The sequence below is a fragment of the Lepisma saccharinum genome, chromosome 8, assembly GCF_977018435.1.
Source record: "Lepisma saccharinum chromosome 8, izLepSacc3.1, whole genome shotgun sequence".
Classification (NCBI taxonomy): Eukaryota; Metazoa; Arthropoda; class Insecta; order Zygentoma; family Lepismatidae; genus Lepisma; species Lepisma saccharinum.
In genome coordinates, this window is record NC_139236.1 from 71,850,374 (window position 1) to 71,872,403 (window position 22,030).

The window sequence follows — 22,030 nt, forward strand, 5'->3', positions numbered from 1 at the left end:
AATAGCATTGGGGAAATTAGGCGGGAATAGTGGCTTCACCTTAACCCCGCCATGTACCGATCTGGCAGTTTCCCTCGTATTCAATGCGTGTGGTGAAGCTATTGGTAAGTGTTTTTTATTTCTCCAAGTGTATCTTCTAGTGGAAAAAGTCTAGAAAATATTCTAATTTTGTCCAAGCAGTTCTCACGATTTATTTGATAACTGGTACAAATTTTTAAAAGGTAAATACCGCATATATTTGAAGAAAGCAGAAATGGTGCGACATAATGTAACCATGATTACAAGTACACTTTTCTGTATTCATGTACCATCCACTTCTGTGTACATGAATTAGTGCAGAAAATATTTAGAAATCGAATAAGTAGGACCTGGAGTATAATAAATACGTGAAATACTTGTTAAGATAAATCGATGTAATGTAGCTGAAGAAAGGATGGAGTTGTTCACAAAAAAGTCTTGGTTTTTCTTTGATGTGATATAAAATATACGTAATAGTCTTAAGATATAACTTTCTGGTACACAGTTGTTTAGTTTTATATTACGTAAATGAAAAGCACACAATAAATTTGATTCGAAATGGCAAGGTGAAAGTTACAACCCCTTATCTTTCTTCATACATAGTAATTTACCAATAAAATTAGTACTATAGAATGGAACATTTTGTAATTCATGTAGGGTGTAAGTAGATGATAATATTAACATTGGAACTATTAATAGGACACTACAAGGTAAAGGTGAAATACATTTTTAATAATGAAAAACCTCTGTCAACAATCATAACTATTAGGTCGTTTGTAAGTCTGTATAACAATTAGTTTTTCATTAGTTTTTGATCGAGAATCTGGATACATTATTCATCATCTTCATAACAATTCAGAAATAATCAGAGAAAAGAAAGGATGTATGGTGGAGACATGAAACTGAAAAGGGACAATCACAAAGGTACAATGATGGTCAGGCTGGAACTTATGTTAATCACTGAACAGACATGGTCACCAAAACAACATGCACTTAGCCACTTTGGTAAAAATTTACTATCCTTTGGACACCTCTAATTTATTCGTTTCGTCAATTTTTTACATTCGTACTTACATATCTGCTTCGCGGAACATTCCTGAAGGTGTATCAACGTTGTTTTGATGAAATTAATTGCAATTTTTCACATTGCCAGTACGTCTTTCTGATAGTCCTTTTCGCTTGCCTGAGACGAACTAACCTAACCATGTGCCAATGGTTCGTGGGGCTAGCACCAATGGTTCGCAATTATTTCCAATTTCTAGATCCTGATACTAACACGACACCAAATTTTAACTATGTTTCCTAACCTAACAGAACTAACCAATGGTTCGTGGGGCTAGCTATTCTCCGTCGGAGAATTAATTTTCAACAAACAACATGAATTTCACCTATGAAACATTCCCACATCACACAAAACATCTTCCTGATGTTCGACAATGCTACAGGAACTTATTACGGTAAGTAGTTTCTTCTCGTAAAAATAAATAAATGTGTCCGAAGGATACTAAACAAGTACCGGCATACCTCGTCCCCGTGATGGTTCGTGGGGCTGTTGTGAATTTTTGGGCTAACGTCAATGGTTTTTGGGGCTACCCGTGGATGGTTTGTGGGAAATAAGGAACAACAGTAAGTACTCGTTAATGTAAGAAATAGACATTATTTTGTTTAGAAATTCATTATTTCACCTAAAGAAATGTTCCACAATGCAGAATAGTACGTTAGCATTGTAAAAAATTGCGAAATAAATCATTGATAGGGGTCTCCGGTATAGTAAAGTAGTACCTAATTCTGATATCATAAAGATAGGCATGCATTTTCTACATCAATTGAATTCTGTTTATGTTGATAAGCAAATATGAAACAGGTTTTCTGTTTACTTGCTGCTGTTTTTTTATTTGCACAGAATGTTTTCTCATCCTGCTGCTGTATACTTTCTGGAGGTCCATGACCGACCTCCTTGAGAAGTACATAGATTTTTTTATTAATAGATTTTGATGTCTTGTGTGATAGAAAAAATGAGTTTCAGAGTGTGGTAACCACAACTAAAATGTTTTATCCAAAAATGTGACCCTTCTATGTAAAAACTTCAGTAACTGTATGGTATAGTGAAAACACATTTCACTCATATATTTCCTAATTATTTACATTTTTACTTACCTGTTATGCATAGCGGAACCTTTTTGAACATGGGATTTTGCTATTTTTCACATTACAAGTATTTATTGTTCGTTGCTAATTTGCTGGCAAATCTTGACTCACATTGTCTATAGTCAGCTGATATGCAGTGTTTCCAAACTTATTAACCAAAAAATGCCACACAAACTATTCACAGAAGGATTTTAAGTGAAAATTGATGCACAAACCATTCACGGAAGGTTAGGTTCAGTTAGGTTAGGCAAACAGAAAATTAATTAAATTTGAAAGAAAAAAACTGCCCACACGTCATCTTGTAAAACTACCGCATGGTTGCTACACTAACAGGGGTTACATAATCGAACCAACAGAACATTTGATTCACGTAGTCGACGGTAATGGTGCCAAAAGCTATTGTGCATCAAGATACATTAATGTTGAAAAATACATGATTTACCGGCCGAATAAGTTGAACGAAGGGGGAAAACACTTCCATGAGCTTCCAAAAGTCTACAGAAACTCAGTTCCGTAAGTAGTTTCTCCTTGTAAATTTGAAGAAATGTGTTTTCACTATACCATACTGTTACCAAAACTTCTCTCTCTGGTACTTTCACAATTTTTTTAAAATTTGTAAGAACTGGTTGTATTCATACTCAAAAAAGCGAAGAAACATATGCAAATGAGAGCGCCACCAAACTTTGCACTCCTAATGACTGTTTCTCTGTATCGGGTGCTATATTCACCTGCGTGAAGCCCTCAGACTAAGTTAACAGAAGTACATTACTTCACCATAACATCTCCGCGATAAACCATGTAATTATTTTTTTCAATTTTAGCAGGGCACTGCTTTATGCAGATCAAGTTTGGTGTACCTGGAATTATAATGACACTAATATGTACACTAATATATCGAAATGGACGCACGGTACTTAGTGAAGGTTTTAATGTACTAATTAGAGTATCCAATCTTCATACTTACTCAGTTTCCAGTGTTCTAAAACCCTTCCTAGTACTCTATAAAACTTGCGAAGAATCATTAAACATTCGGAATTTGTGCCAAATAAAAGTTCATTTATTAAACACACTGTACAATGTAATTGATAAGTGAATGGGAACAGTGTTTACACTGATGTCAGTGAAACTGTACTTTATATGTAGTTCAGGGCTCCCTCTGGTCTGCAGTTGCGTGTATATAGTAGCACCGGTTCAGTCTTTCTTCTCACACCGAAGATGCTACTAAGTTAGCGAAAATTCTGAATTTTTCCACTGTCTGGTGAGTGTTTCCTTTCTCCTTCTTTGATTTTTATTTAGCCCTTTTGGCCCTCCTTGCTTTTATCCATATATATATATATATATATATATATATATATATATATATATATATATATTAAGATTTTGTTGTTTATGAACGTTTTCAGTTGATTTTAGTTCTCGCAAATGTGTTATTGTGAAGTAAAGTATGTCTGTTACCTTAGCATGTTACTTTACTGTGAAGCAGAACAGCCCGAAGATTTCACGCAAGTGAATATAGCACCCAAAACTACTGTCCACAACAGCAGCTATAATTTTACGTAGTTAGGTTAGGTTTGGTACTGATAGTTATTTTTGGCATGTTCTTTCGCTATTTAAGTGTACATAGAATCAGTTTTTACTAGCAGAAACCAGCGAAAGTACTCCAAAATTGCAGGTTTTAACTTACATGGGCTTCTTTCGGATCAGATATCTCCGTTATTTGTGCTTTCCTAATGCTGGAACCACTTTTACATCTGTCGATTAAAAAAAAAATCGACGTGATTCTCAAGGGGGTTGCTACATTTACTAATATGAGCGATAAACTTAAATATGTGTACGTGCGCGTGCGTGCATGCGTTCTTGAGAGAGAGGGAGGGGGAATCGAAATATAGAGTATGAAAGCCTCTCTCGTTTTAGCCTGTGTGTGACATGCAAAAAAATTCCTAGCATGGAAAAGTTACAAGAAAACCGGTGTTGCCATCTTGCAGGAAAAATCTAGAAAGACAGCATGGAATTATCATCTAGTTTTAAAAAAAATGACGTTAATTGCTGCTATCAGACCCTCGAAATATATCGGTTTATCAGTAAAATTACTGGGCTGATATACATATAAATAGCCTGAATTCAGTGCAAATCCTACCATTCTGTTACTGTTCTTAGGAATTTAAAGGTGTAATTCGTATACCCAGGGGTAGAAAAGTACAGGGTGCCTAGTCATGCCTATGGAGCGACTACAAGGTAAGAACCTTTGGTTGGAAGTCTCCATGCACCTTCCCAACCACATGGGATGACGGTGCACAGGAGTCACGGATGTGCATAGGCTCTTTTGCCTGTGACTGAAAATTTTTAAATTCAGTTCTAAAATATTTTATTTTAATATTCAAAGTTTGCTTACTAAAATGTTCATTACTTTTTTTTAAGTAATAAGTACTGGTCTCTGTACTGTGTGTGTTTTTTCTGTATCATTAAATGAGAATAATAAACATGCCGTTATGAATGTTTTCACTGTTAGCTGAATTTTAAAATCTGCAGCGATATGGTAGAGTTGGCCATATATTAGAATTTATTGCATAGTTATTTGTGGTGTTACCCTGCTGAAAATTCTATCTACTGTTTTCATTACAGCAATAGGGTTTTGAAACATCGACTGTGTTCATATTTTAAGATAGATATTTTTGTTAATCAGGAGGAATGGAAAGTTATGTTTACATCCATTTTCAGCCGAACACACTAGATACCATAATATATATAATATTGAAGAGAATGTTTGCACTTGTAGTGTCTCTACTGTACATGTACCGTAGCTGTGCATCAGACCTACTAAACAGTAGAAAACCATTGGGTTTTACTATGTTTTCGAGAACACACTAGGGTATAATTAGTAACTGTAGATTTAAACAGTAGAAATGTTCAGCCTGCACCAGTAGAGCCTTCCTTAGGTACGCCACTCCGGCATGAGAAATAATTCGTATTAATCTATAAGATTATATTTTATTTAAACTCTCTCTGGATGCTTCATGATGACCAGGGCATTCACTTATTTACTTCAGTTGTCTCAACCTCTGTGGTATGTGAATAATGCACAGTGTTGTGCTATGCAAACTTCCTAATGTATTCAGGATATAGGAAGTTCCATCAGGTTTATGGAGTCAGCTGTTTGCAATAGAGGTAGTAATAATCACGATTCGGCATGGAGGAAGGTCTCCATGGCCTGATTGATATAGAGGTGAGACAGACTGAGAAGGGACTGACTTTGGTTTTGGATTGAGGAGAGAAAGGACTTGAGGGAAAGTGAGGCGAGGCCTGGTTACTTTAATTATCCCTTAAACAGAAAAATCAGTCTGTGAGACCTTGAGTGTTTTGTAGTTCTACAGTGTGGCAACACTGATTGATCTGTCTCGCCCTCCTCCACAGTACCTTAGTATCGACCACTTGCCTACACTCTGCACATGTTACTGCTCAGTTTGTGACTGTTTGTTAGGAGAGACTTATTGTTTGAAAACATGCAGACTGGGTGTTTTGCGTTACGTATTCAATGCCCAGGTTGGAAGTGATTTACAGAATACATTTTCTTAGTTTTGTTCCCATGCAATTTTAGTTTTCAATAAATTTTAGTTATTATTTTGCCCTTTAATTGTCTAAAAATTTTAAAAAAATGTAATAACAAATATTAAAAAATAAGACCGGATGTTTCTAATTATGAAGTAAAGACCTATGTTTCTGTTTAAGGGTTAATAAATTAGATGTTTTAAGGCCACGTTTCAAAATGTGTAGCTTTATCTTAGTTGGATAAGCCTATATTTGGAAGGGAACAAGAGCTGGATCCTGAGGATAAAGGGCTGGTGCCTGAATTATTTTTAGTTTTGTCGATCCCTGCATATACCTATGTTTTGTAATTAAATGTTAAGTACGTAGATTTGTTTTCTAAGACAAAAGACAAACCCCTCATATTTGCCGTTTTATACCAAAACATTAGAATATCGGTAAATTATACATGTAGTGGTGCTTGATCAGGATGGTTATGAGTACGAAATATTTCACCATGCCGTCAGTCGTTTTCATCATCAGGATTAACAGATAAATAGCAAAAACTGTAAAGTAACTAAAATACAACAGTGTGAAAGGTTTTATGCCCGTCACTGGAATCTTTTTTTTTTTTCTGTCCGAAAAGTAAAGTATGTTTGCAAACAAGGTGGATTGATAAAAAAGAAAATCACTGATTTAAATCACTTTAAATAAATAATTTATGTAATAATGTACATAAGGATGTTGTAGATATCAGAATCACTTTTTGTGAAAGGACATTAATCTTGTAATCATTTAATGGTGTTTTATTAGGCTCTAAGAAAGAAAGGAAAGGAAACAAAATATATGTACTGGTGGTGTGAAGCTCATGCGAAAGGTAATGTAATATGTAAACAGGAAACACACTCTTGATTTAAACTTCCTTAATTTTTGTGGGCAAAAATAACAAGCATTAAACCAGAAATAGTGTCATTATCATTAAGCTGTAAATATACATGGCAGCTGATATTTTACAAAGTATCAATCACCAAAATTCAGCTACAAGGACTAAAAATATTTTAAGTTACAATTATAGAGTACATCGAGAATGTTTTATTTGCACTGGAAGAAAAAGTTACTGAAATTATTATTGTTTCGTTAACACACTCAACAATCATTTCCATAGTAGGTACATATATGCAGTATCACAAATAGAAAAATCTATATTTACACATAATGTTTGTATTTACTCTAATCAAAATGTTCAAATATTTTACACAGCTGTTTACTAGAAACTGCCTTTCTATTTTTTAAAAAAACATATATGTATGGTGCCAGAAACTATAGAAGCATTTTAAGCATGTTTCTTAAAAAAAATATCCAAAAAATGATTTAAATTAGGGATGGGCCGATATGAAATTTTGGCCGATACCGATACAGTACCGATATAAAATTTACCGATACCGATAACCGATATTCTACCAATCCGATATAAAATTAGAAATGGTCCTTGAAAACCCTGAAATTTTCATTGATCTCCGTAATAAATGTGTGTTTTGAGCTGATTGCAATGCAAAAGAAGTTTAATATTTAGACATTTACTTTTTCAGAAAGTAGGGCATGGACATTATCCATAAAAATTACAACAAAATGGCAGAATTTTGCACTAAATTATAAGATATTTATCGATATATCGGATCGGTAAAATAATCGGTAATTTTACCGATACACCGATATGCCTATATAGGCCGATACCGATAGAGTACCGATTAATCGGTCCCATCCCTAATTTAAATAAAAAAATCATTAAAATGATTTTGTAAAATAAAAATCATCATTTTTATCCACTCTGTTTGCAAGTGAATATTAAGTTTAATAACTTAATGTGAGCCCTGACAAGGTAACAGAAATGTAACTAATAGTATGACAGGTCATTTTAACTAATTGAAGATTTTTTTTTTCAGGTATGACTACCTTCCAATCACGGTTAACTGAATAAAATTGTAATCATGGTTAAAAGATATTCAAATGGCGACACATCATTTGAGGCAGAGAGGAAGCATGCTGCTAATGGTGAAACAAGCTCCAAGGATGGGGTATCGGTTAGTCCCCTTGTCTCTAAGTCAAGGAGAAGGAGAAGTGAAATGAAAGATTTGACTGGTAAATCAAATGACTTGTTTTCCAATGCATTTGACTGCACCAAGGAAACATTTGCACAGGATAGGTTACCCACAGAACCTGTTGAGGGATTTGGGAGGAGTAGATACGGAAGAACCCACAAACCGAAAATCTCAAATGACTTTCTGGTTACCGATAAAAAGGTGGAGGCTATATTAAGGCAGAGTCCACAGGGAACTCCGCAGAAGGTTCCGGAGAGCCCTAAGATTTCCCCGCAGAAAGCTAAGGTCTTCAACGGGCACTCTCCAATAGACAAAAGAAAGTTGAGCCCTGTCAAAGCCAAAGGTAGAAATATCACGAAACAGTTACTGGATGGGCCTGATCTTGTGACGAGCTCGACAAGCGGGGAGAAAGATGCACCAAGCGAAGTATCCAAGCCCAAGAGTAGATTGTCAGAGTCCAAAGATACCACAGTTTCAACAGATGGTGAGGTTTTGGTGTCGTCCACAACTGCAGACAAGATAGACACATCCGTCGGTGCACAAGGGTTAGATTCCAAACACGCTGAAGATTCTGGTGATCCAAATGTATCTTCATCAAGCATTGGTGCCAAGAATGAAAGTGACGAACCTAAACAACGGACTGAATCAAGAACGAAAGAGAACGTCACGGTTACAAGGTGCAGGACTAGGAGTAAGAACTATGATTCGGATATCGATGTAGGACAGTGCAAAACTACAAAAGGAGAAGAAAGGAGTGCAGGGGATGACAGTGGTAAACTTGAAAGTCAGTCCAGCAAAGAAGGAACGTCTGATGAACATGATAATGACGACTGCTCTTCTAATGTCAGCAAAGATGCTCCGAGTGAAGAAGACTTGAAGTTGGTTTGGAGTGACACTGAAGTCCAAGAGTCTGTTTCCGAACCAAAAGAGCAGCTGAATAGTTCATTGCCAAATGAAAGATCTGTTAATTTTTCAGCAGATACCAAGTCAAATGAGACCAAGTTTGGAGTGCCGAAAGCATCAGTATCAACCAAGAATCCCAGTGGACCAGATGCAGTTTCACCTGTAAAGGAAAAGCCATGCGAGTGGCTTGTTGGAGACTTAGTGTGGGGTCATGTTGGGAGGTACCCTTTCTGGCCTTGCCTCATTATGTATGACCCAGTGGAGGGAGTATTCACAAAATCCTGGCGTAAGTAGGTTTCTTCATTGTTGTCTGAATGGTAACAAAAGTGTTCCTCTTGAGCATGTATTCTTCATTATTTGTATACATATTTCATAGCACAACCATGATTAAAGTTCAATCTGGATATCAATTATAATATTGTACTAGTAAAAGAATATGCAAGAAAAGGTTTTTTTTCAGGTAGCATAGAATTATTGTTTGTATTAAAACTGTCATATAGTTTTCTTATTTCTCATTTTATGAGAGCACAGTCCTCTGTCAAGAGGGAGAAAGTGGGCATTTCTTCAAAATGTAATGCTAGAATAAGGACAACAAATGTAGATAATATATTGAAGTTTGCATGCAAAAATTTGTTTAGTTATTTTAATTTAAGGTAGTTTGCAACTTTTATCTGGTACTGTCCTAGACTAGATGTACAAGGTCTCCCAAGGGAGAAATAAAGTTTCCAGGGCTATGTTCTTATGTTGTATATATTACAAAATCTGCAGTGAGTAATGTGCTTAGTGTAAAAGTAAACAATTTGCCTTTTTATTAGAACAATCCTTACAGAAACATGAGCCTAGCTGTGATCTTTGAGGAAAACATGATCTGAGAAAGTATCATAATTTTTATTGTCAATTTGGCAAGTCAATTTGTTAAATCTTGTTACCTCTGCTTTACCGGCACAAATATACAGAAGCTCTGTAAGTTTTAAATTTATGTACACTTGAAAAGGTAGATACAGCTGCTAAATAAGCAAGTTTGAAAATACACAGGTAAATTGAGGTTTTCTGTCCACCTCTCCTTTGGGTTATGCTTTAAACATGGCATATATTTTAATTTTTTCCTTACGGTAATGTTTCTGAAAATTCAATTTGTATTGTTTTAGTTGACTGAATGAAACTTTTTAGTATTGTTTAATTTATCGATAAATGTCTCATTACTACCTAAATAGAAAGTCTTCACATTCTATCAATATAGTTCTCACACCTATGCACATCTTAATGATGATTCAATAAAATATGTTACGGGACAGGCAAAAATCTGTTACCCATAATCTTTGGAGTCATAGCGAGTTAAGCTAACAACTGCATCACAGATGGTGACAAAATATGTTACTTTCTTTATAATGGCATTCTGATTTAATGATGCACATACAGAAAACACGTAAACATGAATAAGCACTTACTGTACTAGTTAGCTATTTTAAAGAAGGTAATAGAAATTTTCACAAGCCAACTTGAATATTTAAAAAAAGAAAAACAAAATATATGTAGATCTGAATTTGAAAATTCAAACACCACGTGAAAAGAAAATAGTTGGCAACCGAGCACCCTATATTTTTCTACCCCTGGTTTTGACTATATTGACTTAAGATGTCAGTGGGGAAATATTTGTTTCCATCTCTCTCTGGTAGTAATCAAAAAATGCATGCAGTTTGCAATAGTGTGATGTGTCAGTAACAATTAGATCAATGTCTGAAATTTCTCGAATTACCTGCTGAGTGAGAAGTGATGCATTCACACACTCAACAATGTTGTCAGTCTGAATAAAAGGCCTACCACTTCTAACTTCATTGAGAACAATTGTATGGCCTTCTATAAACTCATGACACCATTACCGTACTTTTATTTTAACCAAATAAACTACAACTACTACTGCAAATAAGCAAATTTCATCTCCCCCATTGGCGAATGGTTGGTACTCACGTTTTATGCCATTGATGTAATTTTGATCCCTGGTATCTCCAAACATTTGGTGTTAAAACAGCATCATGAGAACAGTTGGGGCGAGAAATCAGTAATCATGTGACTCAATATGCTGACCAAATGATACCCAATAAAATGCAGGCCTTGGCCCTCAGAGCTGTTGCACCATGGAGTTAATTTTAGTAATAAATATTATGAAGTGCACAAACAAAGAAAGAAAGATTTTATTTTCTCTCCATCTTAAAGTTTGTCTTCTGTTGCAGATTATGGAAAATCTAATATAGGTCGTAAATATCATGTGCAGTTCTTTGGAGACAATGGTAGAAGATGCTGGTTGAGTTCTGTCTCTGTTATTAAATTCGGCGGCATGGAAGATTTCAAGGCATTGTGTGCAACCATGCTGAAAGAGGTTAGTGTATTCATCTCATAGCTACTTAAATTCTGTTTCTATTATGTGTGTAGTAATTTTTCTCAGTTTATTGTAATAAAGTCTGACAATAAAGCATGTGCTTTTGTGGCTTAAGTAAAAAAAAATTCAAGATCCTCTTGTGTTCAGTTTTCATGCATGTATGTATTTCCAATCACTATTTCAGGTTAACAAGGCTGTATTGGTGGAATTAATTTGAAAGTTGATAATTTTTCTGGTCTGCTGTCTATTAAGTAACCGGTATCGGAAAGTATTGGTTGATATTTTTGCACCGATATTAGCAATACCATGTCTATGAGTCGCTAGAAGCATGGCCAAAACCAAAAGTTGTTCCTTTTCAAAGGTTCATTCGCCTTTTCCAACTTTCCTTTGTCTTTGAAAGAAACTGAAAAATACGTATTTGTGCATTTGTTAGCTCAACGTGGACTCAAGTTCCGTGAACGGCAAGTACGTGACAAAGAATCCATACGCAGATAAGACTCGCGGTCAAGTATCTTGCAAATCAAGGGTAACGTGAAATTATCCCCATAAAAGTTCCTTCAAAGTCTACCAGACTTTCTTCCCACAGATGCGATCTCGTGTAACAACAATCCCAATAAGGTCCCGGTGATAAACAAGGCACCTGGTGCATTGTGAACATCTCTGTTCTTAGAGACCTCCCGCAGTCAAAACTGTCATTGCCCACGTGGTGGACTTGTCTCAGACATAGTACATAGCATATTCCTGGAAATTCAAATACCTGGGCTAATCCCCTTTTCCTTTCGAACTTTAGACTTGTTTGTCCCGAACTGGATAACTGGGTTAAGGCAGGCATGTTCAACACAGGGACGCGACAGGGGAATAATGTTCTTTGAATGACAGGTGACGGCAGGTACTTTCTGAAATGTGTAGTGATGGGTTTGAATTTTCCTCCACGCCAATGGATAGAACTATGCAATTACTTTTTTTTTTAGAAATCATTTGCCGAAAGTATATACGTATGTCGAAAGCAAAGTCACATTGGAATAACATCACTGTACTGAAGTCAATTGCCTGTAATAGAAGGAAGAGACTGGTTAGTTATCATTCTCTCCTTATAATTCGTTTACAAATTTTTATTCTCTTTGTTAAAGGACAAAAAAGAAACTAGATTGGTTTTACATTAGAGCTTTACTGTTAGTTTTAGATGTCGTGTCCGGCTGGGGCTGGTAAATCACCAACATTTTTCAACATTGGGGGTGGGAAGACACGATTATCTCGCTCTTAGCTTCTTACATAATATTTCTCTCATCTGATCGATTGTCACTTATCTAACAAAGACTGTAAACTTGAGATGCATCATTGCAACAGAGCACATTGTAATTATACAAGTATCGGTATCGGTGAGAGTATTGGTATCTGTTCAAAGTGGTATCAGCTCAGCCCTACCTATAAGTCAGTGCAAAATTTTACCATTTTGTATTTATAATTATAAGGTATAATTGATATACCCTGGTTTTGCAAACTGCATAATTTCGCAGTTTCTATTTCAAATCAAATCTTATTGCAGTCTTCTATTGAAACATTAAGTACATACAATACATACATCCCAGTTCTTTAAGGAACATTTGAAATTTTATATTTGTAGTTTATTGGTATAGCCAGCGGTGTGGCAGCTGCCCGTGCAATATTTCTTTGTGCTCCTGAAAATCTGTACAATCGAAAAATTAAACAGATAGTATTTATGTGTAAAAATTTGATTTAAGAAATAGATGAGGGTCAGCAATGACATAATTTGAACAGGAAGTTCTTTGAAGTAACTAGTGAAAAGAAAGAGCCTTTATCAACCATCAGTGTTACGTCTAGTGTACAAATCAAGGCCACACAAGTAACTTCATGAATTTATTGTTTTATTATTATATTTTAATATGTGAGTTGGTAGAGTAAATTCCCCTTAATGTATCACAAGATGACGTCTGTGATAAAAAGCAGGTGCATGCTGGTTCAGCCAAAAAGGCCCGGTCATCTTGACATGTGGATCTCATCTGAAGTGCTGAATTAACGTCCCATCAGTAGGGGGAATAACGCATCTCATACCTTTATACATCATTTGTTGTAAACTGACAGTCATAAATCGAGTAGGAAGAATGAGTTTGTGGCTCTTATTGCTACTTAATAAACAGTCTAACTTGGTAATTCATGAACTTTTACCACTAATGTTTCACATGTGGCATTTAAAATTTCTAGTATCCAAATACTGAACGTCCACCCACTCATCCCTTGCATCAAGGGTACTGAATATTTTACTTGTCGGGGGCCACTGCAAACTGTGCTACACAAATTGATGAACATTTTATAAACTAAATTTTGAAGTAGGCAATTCTATTCTCTGAAGTAAAACCAATGAGCTGTGATTAAGACAAACTTTAAGTTTTATATACGAGTGTTGTTATCGGTAAAGTACACATTACTTTTTTATCATGTAGGAAGTTTAGGTATCTATTTCTTTGAGTAAATTTCATATCTGCTGTTTATGAATGCAATTCACTTCAGTAAAAACTACAACTGACGTTTTACCAATTAAATGTTCTCTTTGCAGCAGAAGAAGAAAAGTCCCAAGGACCTTTCAGGGTATACAGTAAAGCCATCCATTCGTGAGAAGTGGGAAAGTGCAGTACGAGATGCTGCATCTACTGAAACCATGACAAGGTAAATATCCAGGCTTGTGCAGTCTAAAATATGTTGCTTTTATATCAGTAAGGGTTACTTGTCTTGTCAATCCTGTTTAACAATGAATTACATTTCCTTTCACCTTGAGCACTATGTAATTATTGCAAGGTTTCATTTGTAGTAGTGAAGAGCCCCAATTTTGTATTTTAGGAATAATACTGATTGTTGACAATTCGATAGAGACAAATCATTTCACTTTTGGGCTAATGAGTTGATAATTTGATAATCAGTCTCGATGTTTCTTTAAATACCTTTTAACCTTATTCTCTCTGTAGTTTGTTGTTCTAGCCATGAGTACAGGGTGTCCAAAAAGTCAATGCAATCAAGATTTTGAATGTACGTTAATTTTGTACAAAAAGCGATATGAACATGAACCTTGCACTGGGTATTAATTTTTTGTCTATGTGGATGTTTTTTAAATGTTAAACAAGAAAATTATTCTCTTCATGATGTTCAGTATGGGGAAAAGTTACTAAGGTGGAAAAAAAAATGTACAAGGTAAAAACAAACCTTAGTAAAAGACAGCTATGGGCTTGCAATAATTTTCAATGTGTATCGATAGTCTCCATGGATAATTATCGAATTGATGAAAGAATGATAAAATTTTCACAAATTTTGTGCATTACAGAACGATTTAAGGGGTTAATTATGAGTAGGGGCATGCATATTTCGTTTTTGACGAAAAAACAAAATGTGAAAAAACACATTGTAGTGTTAATTTTTCATGTTTTTGAAAGGTGTGAGATGCATTTTGTGACCATGGTTTGTCACGAAATAATGCGAAATGAACTGCAAAAAGCGAAATTAACTCTTAAACACGAAATTTACCGTTTACATACCGACGCGACACTTTCTGAAGTCTGAAATATCCTGTGAGTTATGCAATTCACGCAAAATTGATTAATTTTGCTGTAAATATTTTAGAAGCAAAAATAAACCCCTTTACACAGGAATAAACTTAATACTCTGGTAACTTCATAAATGTGCTGTTAGAAGGGATAAGTTTATTTTGTGTAATAAGTGCAGTTTTTAAATCAAACTTAGGATTATATTCACAATTTTAAAACCAAAATGTCATTTTATGTAGCACTTTTCATGTGATTATTCACCGCTGTAACACCGAAATTTCATTTTATTTACCGCTTTTGAACCCGAAATCGACTCTGTTTTTATACCGAAATTTTGCTTTTTTAATTACCAAAAATAAGTGCCTCTAATTATGAGATATTCATAGAAACTTTTTTTTTTAAATTTCTAGATATACTGGCAACATTGGTCATATGAGAGGGCAGTACCAGGTGTGCCAAATATCGGGCTATGCTGTTAAATCAGTGCCCAGATGAAATAAAAGATTTGAAATTTATCATACATAAGACTAACCTACCTATCTTTCTGTAATTTTACCTTCATGTATCTCACAGTATCACCATTCCATATCTGACGATTAGGCAAAAGTGTCCGAGATGCGAAGTAAGAATCAACCAATCAATCAATGAAGGGCCTTTGGGTTCATTTGCCAGTGAGGCATAAATGCACCAAGCATTAATGGATTTGTACATGTAGAGAAAACCTATATTTTGTTTGTCGATTTCCAGGTATGAACGTGTTCAGCTGTTCAACCTGCAGTATCCTATTAATATCGAAGGAAGTCCACAGAAGGAAGCTTCCGAAAGTGAAACACGGAATAAGCCCCCTAGATCTCCACCAAGAAAGAAACAAAAAGATGTCGAGAAAGATCATGTTAAGAAAGTGAAAGAGGAAAAGCCTGATGTTCCATCGTCTTCAGATGACTTTGAAGAGCCTGCGCAATCACAGAAGCATTCCGTGAAGAGGAAAAGAAAGAGCAGCATAGAAAGACCGAAAGAATCTGCACTGGTTGAAGAGCCACCGCCACAAGTATTGGAGAAGAAAAAGTACAACCAGAAAAAAGAACCTGGTGATTTCCTTGCCTTCTTTCTAAGGTACAGGGACCGAGTGATGCTGGATGAGCCGGACGCAACACCGGAAGAAATAGAGAATCATCTTCACGGCAACTGGAACATTATGTCCGAACAGAAGAGACGACGACACAGGTTCTTTGTTAGCGACCCATACGAAATTGCGCCAGAGCTCTGCAATCTCTCCTGCATCAATGCTGAAAGTTCGAACGTGTCTACAAGGAGAACTTACACCAAACCAGTTCGGACGATTGACAGCTACTTTGTTTCTCGTACTATTAAGTCCGAGCAGGATTCAGGTGAAACGTCAAGCTCTTCGACTCGAGAAAATTCTGTGGAGCCTCCTGTAAAGAAACCTCGAGCCAACCGCCTTGACAGCAACATAAATGAAAGACGAGGCCTTTTCAAAGGGTTGAGGATGGAAAGGGTATGTCAGGTATGCCAGGAGCCGAGCAAGAGGACGGGAGACAGTGTTAAGTGCCGGGGTCAGTGCTGCTCGGTCTTCCACTGGGAATGTCTCGGACTTAAACAGAATGCACAGAGTGACTTCAAATGCAGCGAGTGCTTATCTGGAAAACATCCTTGTTTCATATGTAATGGTTGTAATGGAGAGGAGAAACGTTGTGGTGTGCAACATTGTGGAAAGTATTACCATGAATATTGTTTGAAGAACTGGCCACAATCATGGACCAGCGGCAAGTCAATTACGTGTCCCATGCATGTGTGCCATACATGTGCATCAGATGACCCAAGAGATGTGAAGATGAGGTTTATGCATGAACGTCTTGTAAGGTGCATTCGTTGTCCATCTGCGTATCACACAGGTGAGCACATTCATTTGTTCCCTATTGCAATATGATGTATAGGCTAGTTGGAATATATATATATAAAATTGTGGCCTTGGGCACAAAATCATGTTTTTTTTTTACCATATATGTCCAAAATGTAACTCTATATAGGTCTGTGCGAGATTATTATAATTAATTTGAGTATCAATTTCAAAGTGTCTAACCACATGATCAAAATGGGTATGGCTGATCTAATGCATTTGTCCTTTTCATGTTACGGGTAACAGTTTTGGCACCAGTCAGGAATTAGGTAAAAGATGAATTTTAAAAAGAACACCTGATGTTTGACTCCCTTGAAACCGGTAACAAAAGATACTGCTCATAGATAAAACTTAAAAGCCAACATTTGACTCCATCCATCTAAGGATCATCCTCAGAGTAGTGTAGGGTGCAGCAGAAAATACTTCTTTTTTTTTTTTTTTTCGAATTTCAGGAACAGGTAGTGCTAAAAATATGCCTTTTAACTCGCAACACACAACATATTTTTGCGTAATTATTTCACTTTTCATTTGAAATTTTCAGGGTCAATTGGTTGTGCAACCATGCACAACAACAATTTTTGATGTTTCAACTGATGTGAAATTCAACAAAAGTCTTGTTTTGCTGTACCCTAGTGTGCAGATAGGTTGGAAGAAGAAGGACCTTCAATCTCATCTGTTTGTAAATCCTTCCTTCTCCAACTAACCTTGACAGTTCCCTGATAACCCTGAGATGGAGTCATCTCCATTATGAAATGGGGTTTTAACTGTGTTACTTAACATGTTTTCATATTTTGTGCTTGTGCGAATTACTCACATTATGACAAATTAAGTATTTAATAAAATACCAAAAACAGTATAGTTATGATTTTGTTTAGAAAACAACGTTTCGGGAGTCGACTGCTCCCTTCTTCAGGTTCTTTCCTTGGCTAGCACTATCACATTTTGCCACGTCAACTTGGTGTAAAACAAGGAGTAAGAAGAGAAGTGTCACTATGGTAAAAAAAAGTTGCTAAAATCTTTCCAATTTTTTTATAAAACTTTCAGGCCCAATTTTTTCATCATAAAACCCCATTACGTGTTAAAAACCAAACTTTTAAAAACACACTCTCCTCGTTCACACATGTGGTGTCCGATATTGGTTTCTTGCAGAATGCAGAAAGTTCCTTGATTCCCTTCCCCTCCCCTTCGTCAACCTACGTCATTTCAAACTCAAAATCACGAGTCACGTGAGCAGTGTGGATTATGCCCGGCGTGACATGAAATCCTATTTTATTATTCTTGTTAACCTCCCACCTTTTAAACATTTTTATCCACATTTCATGTAGGTTCCCATCATCTCTATTTAATTTATTTTTCCTATCCTGATATACATTTCAGTTTATTGGTTTATTTTCACATCTAATTACCTCCCTTTCCTTAATCTCATGCTGTTCTTTAATAATGTGTTTGGATAGACCTGTTCTTGGTACTCCCTCCATAATATCTTTATCGTGTTCTCCCCACCTTATCTCTATGCTTTTTCCTGTTTGTCCAATATATTCTTTATTACATACACACCTTTTTCTCCCCTCTAGTTTCCTTGATCTTTCCTTCATTTTTATATTCTGTAAAGTGTTTTTCAATATTGCGCGGAGCCCTCATCCCACACTTAACCCCATAATCTTTTACCACCTTTTCAATCTTTTCCGAAACCCCTTTAAAATACGGAATCCCCATGTATCTATCTATACTTCATTTTCTCTTCCCTTACATATACCCTGTCTTCTGCTATTTCCCTCTCTTTATTCCTTCCCTTTTCCTCTCTCTCGCAAATTTTGCATGCTCCCCTTTGAATCCTCATTTCGTTCTTATTATCCCCATTCCTTTTGCCAATTTTCATAATCCATTTTCCCTCTATTTTCAGTTCCTCTATCCGATTACATAGCATTTTTGCTCTTATGTAGAAGTTTAAAAATACATTGTTTTTGGTTCTTCTCGCGTGTTCAGATTCTTTATTAATATATAGATTCCCTGCTTATGCTTTATGAAAAACACCTGTTCTAATTCCTATTCCAGTGTTAATAATCCTAAGGTCTAAAAAACTAATTTCATCATTTTTCATTTCCTCCTTAGTGAACTTTATGCGATCTTCCTGTTCCCATTAAGTTCACTAAGAAGGAAATGAAAAATGATGAAATACACGTGTCACTCAAGTGCGAACCATACTAAATGTGTGTAGTTTTATTCCAGGAATTTGTGGAATAGGGCCACGCTTGAAGGTAGAGAAGGCTTGTGGGTGGAGCGAAGAATATGTTGCAAATGGCTGGTAGCTGCAGTCTCCCCCCCCCCCACACACACAGTAGTATTCCCAAATATATTAAAAAATAGTTGAAGTAAATGTATTAAAATGGTCATGTTGAAATTTATCATAATAACCATTCAATTACAAATGGATGGCTACCTGTTTTCAAGAAAATTGATGCTATGATAGTCCTTTATTTGTTGAATGTTTTGTATAATTCTTTTTTCCTTTTCTCCCAGGTGATTACTGTGTTCCTGCAGGCTCTGAGATACTGACCGGTAATCAAATACTGTGCCCTAAACATTACCAGCCTCCAGCAAAGGGGAGTTACCATTTCAATGCTGCATGGTGCTTCATTTGTTCAGTAGGTAAGATGTCTTATATGTTGGTAAGAGTATAATTTTACCAGTATTATGATTGTTTATGTACTCGCCAACATTATTATCATAGTGGAACGTGTATTGTATTTTTCAGGGGCTGATGTCTTTAAGGGCTGTATAATGCTGCTAATTGTAAAATCTCTAAAATTATTTTAAAACATTGACATATTGGGATCATGAAAATGAGCATTGAGACGTCACTCCGGTGCCGAGGTAAACCCAAACCCACAGAAGCTACAAGAAACCACAAATCCAGGCACCAACCTCCTCAAAACTAACCAAACTTGGAGCTTTCCTCCCTTCAGTGGTCCCGTTAGGCCTAGGAGCACTGACTGGAGGGTTACAGTCCTAAAGGAAATCCAACATGCCAACTTTCTAATTAATCAAAATTTACCCCTCGAACCCATAAAATATTTTTCACTTGAGATTTCAAAATCTGAAAAGTGACCCCAAAATTTTGAGAACACCCTGTTTATCTCATTATGTGGTTGACTGGAGCGAGCAATCTCTCTCTTACTTCCCACTATGAGAATACTTAAGAGTAAACCAGAGAAACTCCCGCAACTGGATGTATTATAAAATTTTGTGTGATTACCCTTTGTGAGATTTTCCTGCCTTATTCACTGATTGCTATTATCACCCAGAATACTAATGAGAATTCCCCCGTTGTAAAAGAACTCTAATATTAAGGCCATACGTACAAAGCTATTTACAAATGCTTTGACAAACCATGAATCTTGTTTATGTTTAAATACACATAGATAAATAACTTCATGAAATATTCACAGGTCTTGGTCTGATTTGCTTTATAGACCAATTGAAATCTTTAGGTTTCCAATTTGCACAAGCGATATATCGAAGCATCAATTTTACATGTCTGTGCTAGGTTGCAAGTACAATGCAACGAAGAATCAGCGTCACATGACCGTTACCAATTGTGCATATGCAACTTTCACCCCAAAAATCTTAATTATTTAGTCTCAAAATAATCCCGAAAATGTCTTAATGACTTATTCTGTGTAACAAGCACCTTCGTACTATGAAAAATCTAAATATTTAGATCAGATCTCAAGAAAACCACTATTTTTTAAAGATGGCGGTGTTGCCCATTTTGTTCTCATCCATGCCTTTTCTGCAACATTATGTATGCTGGCATCAGCGAAACTGCACGAAGTTCACTCGTAACTCTGAATCAAGCAGCGGTAATCAAATTTCAACTTACTGTGTTGTTCCAATGTGCTTTCGGGCAACGGTATCCAAGAAGAAAAACTCTTACCTTCCTTGCGATCTACTTAGCATGGCGACCGGAATCCTAGGTCCACCTTTGTTCCACAGGAACTCAGCAAGGAAGACCTGCTTCTTGAAAACTCTGTAGCCAATACCTTTCCCTCAAGGTATCCGTCTATACGCCTTCATGGCGTGGTGCTATGCACAGGGGAACACTTTACCTTTTTACCTTTTTTTATCAAGGTATCCGTCAGGCTGAATAAACATTTATCAACCGGACAATGCTGTAGACCACGTAAACGTCCAAAACTAGCATCTGCACTTCAAACGCAACATCAGGCATCCATTCACCTACTTCCAACCAACTCCCGCCTCCTTTCTTCTTGCTCAATCTGCTAGTTTGCTTCTGAGACATCTAGTGTTGATTTCGCGAAACATTCAGTCCTTTAAGTTCACAGACCGTACTCCGAGGAAATCTGCCAATGATCGTGCAAACGAAATGGACTGGAAAGTTTGTGAAAGACTTGCTTTACCAAATTAACATCACCACTATTGTTTTATTTTTACAAAAGACATTATGGCGATCTATGGTCATAATTATAATGTGGAAAATGTAAAATGCAGGAAAAGTTTAAATTAAAATATGAACAAGTTTATATGGTTATTACTAGGTAAGTAGAATATTCATACAAATCTCAGAGTAACAATATGTATTGGGATAGTGAGACAAAAGAAACATGTTTTAATTTTAGTTAACTAATTTGTACTTGGCTTTATTTGGTACCCTGTAAACTTATCCCCTAATTGGAAAAATTTATCTGAAATAGTTTAATTACATCCTTAGATAAGACTAAATTTATCCTGTAATAGAACGCAATTACCAAAACCTAAATAGAAATTTGTCATTTCTGAAATGTCAAGTGTTGAATGGGTTCACTGTCATTCCAGGTGGTTCCTTAATTTGCTGTGATAAGTGTCCAGCGTCGTTCCATGCAGAATGTCTCAACATTAGCCCTCCGGAAGGAAGTTTCTACTGTGAAGACTGCGAGTCCGGGAGATTCCCCTTGTTTGGTGAAATTATCTGGGTGAAATTGGGAGCTTACAGGTATGTGTGTCTGAATTTTGAAATAACCCCGCTACATAGAAGTGCCAACTTCTGTCTCAAGGTTATATAGTATTTACAAATTTCAAGTTGTAAATTATTGTTCGCAGATATGTGTTTTCAGCAGTAGACATGGGTTGGGGTCACCAAATGCACTGATCTGATATCTCCAAAAATTGGTGCAGAACATTGATGTTCTTAATGTGTGTAAGCAAAGGAGTGTAGAGTATTTGAAAAATAAACTACGAATGTGATAATTTACTTTATATAAATTTGTTATATCACTATGCTTTTATTTTCACTCAAAAAAAGGTAGAATTATGTACTTGCAATTGTGGAAATATCAGATTAGTAATAGTAAAACTACTAGCAATTTTATTGATAACCTGCTTTACCAATAGGTAGGGGCATGCATATTTGGTTTTTGATTGAAACACGAAATGTGAAATAACACACCGTAATGTTCATTTGATGGAACAATTTCTCAACTCTGAATTATCC

At 36.0% G+C, this 22,030-nt stretch overlaps 1 protein-coding gene across 1 annotated transcript in view; it reads left to right on the forward strand.

Annotated features, from left to right (window-relative positions):
* LOC145991122 (histone-lysine N-methyltransferase NSD2-like) overlaps positions 1 to 22,030 on the forward strand; it is a 35,407-nt gene continuing 13,377 nt past the window's right edge. The window contains exons 1-7 of the mRNA XM_083126890.1: positions 1 to 104; positions 7,632 to 8,976; positions 10,922 to 11,067; positions 13,643 to 13,752; positions 15,369 to 16,534; positions 19,060 to 19,188; positions 21,376 to 21,532. Of these exons, the coding sequence (XP_082983016.1) occupies positions 7,677 to 8,976; positions 10,922 to 11,067; positions 13,643 to 13,752; positions 15,369 to 16,534; positions 19,060 to 19,188; positions 21,376 to 21,532 (3,008 nt within the window). The 5' untranslated portion in view covers positions 1 to 104; positions 7,632 to 7,676. The remainder of the gene's footprint in view (positions 105 to 7,631; positions 8,977 to 10,921; positions 11,068 to 13,642; positions 13,753 to 15,368; positions 16,535 to 19,059; positions 19,189 to 21,375; positions 21,533 to 22,030) is intronic.